This window comes from Schistocerca gregaria, chromosome 2 (genome assembly GCF_023897955.1).
Source record: "Schistocerca gregaria isolate iqSchGreg1 chromosome 2, iqSchGreg1.2, whole genome shotgun sequence".
NCBI lineage: Eukaryota > Metazoa > Arthropoda > Insecta > Orthoptera > Acrididae > Schistocerca > Schistocerca gregaria.
This window is the reverse complement of record NC_064921.1, coordinates 912,410,655-912,418,899: the sequence shown is the minus strand read 5'-3', so window position 1 is coordinate 912,418,899 and position 8,245 is coordinate 912,410,655. Positions and strand designations below refer to the sequence as shown.

At 38.2% G+C, this 8,245-nt stretch overlaps 1 protein-coding gene across 1 annotated transcript in view; it reads right to left on the bottom strand.

Annotated features, from left to right (window-relative positions):
- Positions 1-1,646: 1,646 nt before the first annotated feature.
- LOC126335346 (structural maintenance of chromosomes protein 4-like) overlaps positions 1,647-8,245 on the bottom strand; it is a 298,803-nt gene continuing 292,204 nt past the window's right edge. The window contains 3 exon segments of the mRNA XM_049998531.1: positions 1,647-2,868; positions 4,645-4,773; positions 4,775-4,829. Coding sequence (XP_049854488.1) covers positions 2,701-2,868; positions 4,645-4,773; positions 4,775-4,829 — 352 coding nt within the window. The 3' untranslated portion in view covers positions 1,647-2,700.

Here is an 8,245-nt window from a genome sequence, read left to right as displayed (position 1 = left end):
ACGGAGGACGGAACTGTTCCAGGCAGGGTTCAATTTGGATAGTGTCTTGGGGAGTTGGATCATTAGGAGTAGGATTAGGATCATTTTGTGGAAAAGTGATATTTCCAGCAGAGAATGTGGGATTGGGGCTGAAGGTGAGGCCTTTGGATAGGACAGAGGTTTCGGATTGGGAGAGAGGTTTGGAGGAAAGGTTAACTACTGAATTAGGGTTTTGTGGTTCCAGATTGTGTTGATTGGAATTTTGAGGTTTTGGAGGGAGTGGAGCTGGAAGTGGGAGATTGAGTAGATGGGAGAGACTGGGTTTGTATGCAATGAGAGGAGGTTGAGGTTTGCTGGAAAGGTTGTGAAGGGTGAGTGAGTTGCCTTTCCGGAGGTGGGAAACCAGGAGAGCAACAATACCTCCATTATGACAGCTGCCATCCATTTTACATCAAACGATCCCTTCCCTACAGCCTAGGTCTTCGTGGCAAACGAATCTGCTAAAGTCTGGAATCCTTGAAACATTACACCAACAACCTGAAAACAGCTTTCGCATCACGCAACTACCATCCTGACCTGGTACAGAAGCAAATAACCAGAGCCACTTCCTCATCCCCTCAAACCCAGAACTTCCCACAGAAGAATCACAAAAGTGCCCCACTTGTGACAGGATACTTTCCGAGACTGGATCGGACTCTGAATGTGGCTCTCCAGCAGGGATACGACTTCCTCAAATCCTGCCCTGAAATGAGATCCATCCTTCATGAAATCCTCCCCACTCCACTATGAGTGTCTTTCCCCCGTCCACCTAACCTTCGTAACCTCTTAGTTCATCCCTATGAAATTCCCAAACCACCTTCCCTACCCTCTGGCTCCTACCCTTGTAACTGCCCCTGGTGTAAAACCTGCCCCATGCAGCCACCCAACACCACCTACTCCAGTCCTGTAACCCGGAAGGTGTACATGATCAAAGACAGAGCCACATGTGAAAGCACCCACGTGATTTAGCAACTGCCCTGCCCACACTGTGAAGCTTTCTATGTGGGAATGACCAGCAACAAACTATCCATTCGCATGAATGATCACAGGCAGACAGTGTTTGTTGGTAATGAGGATCATCCTGTAGCTAAACATGGCCTGATGCATGGCCAGCACATATTGGCACAGTGTTACACCGTCCGAGTTACCTAGATACTTCCCACTAACACCAACCTCTCAGAACTCCAGAGATGGGAACTTGCCCTTCAGTATATCCTCTCTTCTCGATAACCGCCAGGCCTCAACCTCCGCTAATTTCAAGTTGCCACCACTCATACCTCACCTGTCTTTCAACAACTTCTTTGCCTCTGTATTTCCTCCTCGACTGACATCTCTGCCCAAATTCTTTGTCTTTACAAATGTCTGCTTGTGTCTGTGTATGTGCGGATGGACATGTGTGTGTGTGTGTGCGAGTGTACACCTGTCCTTTTTTCCCCTAAGGTAAGTCTTTCCGCTCCCGGGATTGGAATGACTCCTTACCCTCTCCCTTAAAACCCACATCCTTTCATCTTTCCCTCTCCTTCCCTCTTTCCTGACGAAGCAACCGCCGGTTGCGAAAGCTCAAATTTTGTATGTATGTTTGTGTTTGTTTGTGTGTCTATCGACCTGCCAGTGCTTTTGTTTGGTAAGTCACATCACCTTTTTTTTTAGATATAGAAATGAAGATAAAATTGAGAAGCAATATGTGTTACCAGGTGCAGAGTTACAGATCTGTTATAAGGTTTGGTAGGGACACAAAGTGCAAAACATGTTTTCCAACTGCTGGATCATGCAGAACCACAGAGAAGTACAGTACTGAACTCAAGAATAACCAGAATATACCTATAATAACTATAACTGATTATTTTGCAGTAGTAATATAATCACTGAACTACTGTTTGACTGAAAACTTTAAGTTGGTCAACACTTAGTCAATATATTATCTTCAATTTTACTACAGCTCCCAAGAGTGGTTTTTACTGATAAACATTACTGTAACTTCTCAGTAGTCTCTATGGAACTCAACCAAAGGTAAAAATTATATGTAGACCAATGAATTCAGTATTGGAGAATTTAAATAAGCCAGGTATAATGGATCATAATAGAAATGAAACAATCCCTGCTCAGAATACAATGTTTAACCAAAGACAAATTTCTAACTAGGTAAACTCCAACATGAATGATACAGATATGACATTATTAAAATGTAAAAATTAACTGCAGTCTAATAGAATTTACATTATTCTAACAAATACAAATACTTTACAAAAAATGACATTTTGTTGTACAGATAATGACTAACTATTTAACCATACAATTAATATTTTATCTTTGATGCAATCACAGAAAATGCTTCATATCATTAAAAAATATTGGCCATCATTGGCTATCAACAGAATGACTGAAAGCAGCATCTGATGGTCAGCAGGTAATGCGTAATTCATTACTGTTTGACAAAGCATTACTTGGTGATTGTCTGATGCACCTTCCAATCATTCTGATGATAGCCAATGGTGGTTCAAGTCAGTTAACAATAGGCCTATAAAACATTTTTTGTTACTGTGTCAAAGAAAAAAATATGAACGATATAAATACAAATAGGGGGGAATAAGTTTTTAATTTAGATACAGTTAAAACATAAAAGGAATTATTCAAGAATCAGACAGAATATCACAGACAAATTTTACATTACAAGTCAGTCATTCAGTTCAGATCAACAGAATCTTCACTATTTTGTACGTATACACATGGATTGATAGTTATGGAGTTAGACACCTGGTGTTGTTTGAAGACACCCACAACCCTGTGAGCAAGCTCAAACATGCCTGAACGCAAGGAGATGATGATGAACTGAGAGTTCTTCACTCTTGTCTGTAAATAAATAAGCAAAGAAAAATATTCATAACTGTGATATTTATGAAATATTTCATATAAATGATGTCACATAAATTTATATGAACGGCAGATGAAAACTTATTGTTATATACTATTCTTGGAAATGGATTACTACTGCCTTTCTGTTAAATGTAGAGGACATGCCATATAAGATTTGTTAAAAGAAATTAGTCACACATAAAGTATACTAGGCTGCTGTCACGGTGGTGTTTAAATAAAATAAAGAGTTAGAAGGAAACTTTCATAGCTACTATGTGGGAAAAACAGATGATTTTGTATGTTAGTTATTCACTCAGCTATGTAAATACTCTGTAATTGCAAATTTCAAACATACCCTCTACATCTATGACAAACACTGCACCACAATTACATAGACTGTATGATTTGTGGCAACTAAGTTCTATTTCATTGTAGCACATTAAGTGTGGATGTAGCGTAGCAGGACAAGCCTGGCTTCACAAAAGCTGCGATTAAAGGAGCAGTAAGAGAACTGCAAAGTCTACCCTACACATCAGAGAATGTGCCGAGACATGTAGGCATGGCTGTTCCACAGACTCTACTGATGAAAGTTTCATGGACAAATGAAAGATGTGGTAATCATTCTGGAAGTTTTTATATACTTAAAATTGTGATAAAATATAACTAATTGGAAATATCATTTGTTTGTTACTAAAAGGACATAAAAATCTGAGTTTACTGTATGAATGCTTGGTCTTGCAGAATTATAATGAATAACATCGCCACGAGCTTCCACCCATGTCGAGTGGTTATACAGTCATGAGCTATTCCTCAAATATTCCTTGGCCACTGCCAAGTCTTCAATGACTGCCATGTAGTTGCTGGCCTCATCCTTACATAGCTGTGATTCTAGCTGTGAGATCACTGATGATCAGTCCATCACCATACAAGACAATGCATTAACCCACATTAAACTCGCAATTGCCAGGCTCAATGCCTTAGCTTCAAGTCACTGTCTTTACTGGGGACATTACTAGATACTGCAATTTTGTCATATGATGACATGATGGATACCATGGCTGTTATTTGAAGACAAATGTTGATGGTGTTAGGATATGTTTGTAAGTTCTTTGTATGTATCAAAACATGTGGTGTGTGGTAGAAATCTTCTCGGTGACAAATCTAAAGTGTTCTGTGAGAAAAATTTACGTGTGCAACAATAAGGATGCAGTGGGAATGTATTCACATTTGTTGGACAAATTTTATGAAAACAAACACTCCAAACCGACATTTCACAACAATTAATCTGTAAGAAACACACCACATGTCATAAGGAAAGCATGTAAACTGTCTGAAGATGAACCACAACAATTCGAAACCAGTAACGGTACCCGTTGAATAAAGGAACTGAAAGTAAATTTGTGGCTGGTTGCTGTCCTAACACCATCAACATTATTAGATATTTTGATATTTGTAGCATTTTTCATTACAGTATTCCAGAAACCAGCCAAAAGCTTATGGACGTATAACCAAATTTTATAAAGCTGAATTTATTGTCTTCAAATGTTAAAGGTGAAGATGGGTGGTCAACTTGAGTACATAATGACCAAGATGGAGCTCATCAAGTGGATTTACCATGCAAGACCCTATTTTCATTGTCAAAGTGTGAGCAGAGGAGGAGAAGGGGAAGGTTTGATATTGCCTCTGAAAATAGCAAGATAGTAGTTATGGTATCTATTGGGACTTAAGGAAAATGACAGAAGACAAATATACATGTCACAAAAGTGCAGTTACCTTAATGTAAAGCCCCACAAGTGCTGTGTTTCTTGAGTCTAAGGCAGCATCAACCTCATCCAGGATGTAGAAAGGTGATGGCCTGTAGCTATGCAATGCAAAAACTAATGCTAATGATGAAACTGTTTTTTTCTCCACCAGAAAGTGTTGAAATGTTTTTCCATGATTTCTGAGGAGGGCGTACACTGGAAAAAAAAAACAATAAACAGAACAATTATCATAAATATACCTCATTGCTTCACTGACTGTATACACCTTACATTAGTACACCAATGAGTTCGTTGATGACTCTGTGTAAGCCACTTTGGTCAAGTATTCTTGTTTGATGAGACCAATATTCTACCTTGATTAAAATTTAAATTGTCTTTTTGAAATACATTCTACATTTTATAAATAATCTGCTATAAAACCAGGCAATTTTTATATATATATATAAAATTCAGCAGTAATATCCTTTGTTCTCACATAACATTTCACTTACAGCATTGGAGTTTGCTGCTTTGACAACCTGAAGGAAAGCAGTGATCCAGTATATGATTGAAAAAGGGATACAGATAGCTTTCATGTTTCACAAAAGACTTTGTTGAAGTAGTCTAGTTCTCAGAAAAGTCTGGGTTCTTCTGGGGGAAGGGGGGGGGGGGGGGGCAGAGAGAGAGAGAGAGAGAGAGAGAGAGAGAGAGAGAGAGAGAGAGAGAGAGTATGAATTAATGCTATTCCAGCCAACCAGCCAAACAACTTGCCAGAATGGGTTGATACATCTCACAAGCTGTCAACTATTTTTTTAAGGGAAACATAAGTGTGTTAATGGACAGGACAGCTTGCAAACCTAGAATCTTGATCCTGTCACCTCTGAAGATCAAAATTATCTCAAGCATACAGCAACTGAAGGCTTGAACAACACCTAACATCATCAATAACATAGCCTGTGAAGCACTGGACACCCAAATGAAAAGATGGATCTTTTTCTTATGGTGATCTAGTGTACAGAACGGCCTACTATGGTGTGGGTGTAAAGGCATTCTCAGAAAGATTCTGAAGAAAGGGGATGTCCAAAGAACTAGAGGTGTAGATCATTGTCATTTTTAAGGAGGTGGTTAGGCGCAAGTGCACATAAACACAGGCTTGTATCACTGACGTCAAACTTTGGAACATTATTTATGCTCTCGTAACTTGACCTTCTCTGTGACTGATAACCTCTTTTGCAGGTATCAATATAGATTCAACAAATGGCAATTTTGTGAAAAGTAACTCTCTCTGCTTATAAGATCCAGAAGACTACAGATCATGGTACTGAAGCTAATAGTGCATTCTCCGACTTCCAGGAGGCAACTGACACTGTTCTTCACTGTTGACTTATAAACAAATTAAGAATGTCCAAAATTTTGGATCAGCTTTATGATTGGACCCAGGATTTCCTACCAAATAGAGATGAAAATGTGTTCTTAATGGGAAAAAATTGTAAAATGTAAAGGTAACTTTGGACATAGACCAAGGGAGTCCTTCGTGGTCATTACTTTTTATGATAAACATGAATGATTCTGGCTGATAACATCAAAAGCTATGTGATGCTGTTAATGGGCAGTCACAACACTCGAAAATTGTAATGAAATTCAGGATGACCTGTAGAGTATCAATACTTGCTGCAGAGGCTGACAATGGACCCTCAGTATAAATAAATATAATGCAATGTGCATGAAAAGGTGAAGTTGTTTGCTTACATGATTGGAAATCAATGAATGGAGACAGTAACAACCATAAAATACTTCAGACTATGAGTGTACAGTGAGGATGCTTGTCTGAGATTTGCTAGAAGAATTCTAAGAAAGTGTAATTCATTTGTGAAAATTTTAGTTTAGAAAATCCTTGTTTGACTGATTTTTGAATATTGCACATAAGTTTGGGACTGTTGTGATGTAAAATTAATAAAAGAGATAGAGAAAATTCAAAGCAAAGTGACACATTTTCTCATGGTTTGTTTACATTCATGGACGGAAAGAGGACAAGTGGTAGAGTGACCCAAAGTACTTACTGTAAGACAGTTAGCGAAGTGTAGATATAGATGTAGATGTAGTGTAGATCTATAAATCTGCTGTTTATCCACAGTTAAAGTCTGACAATGATGCTTCTCAAAGTGATGAACAGTTAGGATCAAACAAGCTGGATTTAAGAACAGAAAATCATGTAGATCACATCAGTACTACACAGAGCAACATAGAACTTTTTTTCTGAGTTTCAAACATATCTATTTTTAATGCAGAACCATGTGTAGGACACCAGTGTTTATTGATATCAATATTGCTCCAGTTGGTAACTGGACACTGGTTTGAACGAAGGAATGAGGATTTGTCAGGGGAATCCAGCATCAGCAGAAAAGTCATCGAGCACGTAAATATCGTATGTTAACCTGCCAGCAGCAGTGCAGGCTGTGATAAGTATTAACATATGTTCAGTGCCCTACCAAAAAGACAAAGGGCTCCTCCACATAACTGAGACCTGCCTGTAAACCACCTTTGACAGAGTATGAATACCAATGTTAAGTCAGAATTCCATAATAAACATGAATTTTGCAAAATTAACCAACGTAATGATTAACAAACTCAAAGTCTACTTGAACAGATGTTTGAGTTCCATAGCTGGAATAAGTGGCTAAACCTAACCCCCAACACAAAATTTTAATAAACTGCCAACCAGAGACTAATAAGGAAAAAGAAGAATGACAAGCAGTTTGATACACCCTAAGATAAGGCAATGGATCAGCAGCAAACAGTCTCTTGTTTAGAATCAGATGGGAATTGACAGCTGTGTGTAAAATACAACAGGTTGTAAAAGACACTGGCAACAACAGAGGTGGGTTGATTTGGAAATATTTAGCTGGAAATGAAAGGTTAGTTACGATGACCAGTGAGCAGGCATCTAGAACTGTCTGTGCTAAATCATAATGAGTATTTTGTGCAGCTATTGAAATGAGACAGTCTCAGAAACTGACATACAGCTGGGAGAGCAGTGTGTTGACCACATGGTCCCTCCATATCTGCATACAGTGACGCCTATGAGTGGAGGATGACACAGCGGCTGTTCGGTACTGTTGGGCCTTCATGGCCTGTTTGGGAGAAGTTTAGTTTAGTTTTTATTCAAATGAGATTAAGCAGTTAATTTCTGAAGCAGGTACCAACATCTACTACGATTAGAAAATGTGTTTTTCTACGAAGTATGGTTAACCATCGCAACTAAGACAGGAACAAGCAAGACAGATATGGATAGCATCAGATACCTTAATGTCAAAGAATGTAGATCACAAATGGAAATTTTAGTTAGATAAATAAGTAGCAGCTTTAATTTAAAAAGAACTAGCAAAAATTTTTAACTAAGGTAAACATAGATCTTCATGGATGAGTTCCAAACAATGAGATAATGTTCAGGAATGCATATACAGAGTCCTCCAGAAAAATTGTATACACACTTTAAGGAATGAAAAGTATTACTTATGTGCTTATTTTACATGTAATAATTGATAACACATGTTGTACAACCTTCAGTTTAGCACATGGTTACTTTAAATGTTCAAAATGTTTACCATAGGCAGCTATACACATAACAGAAT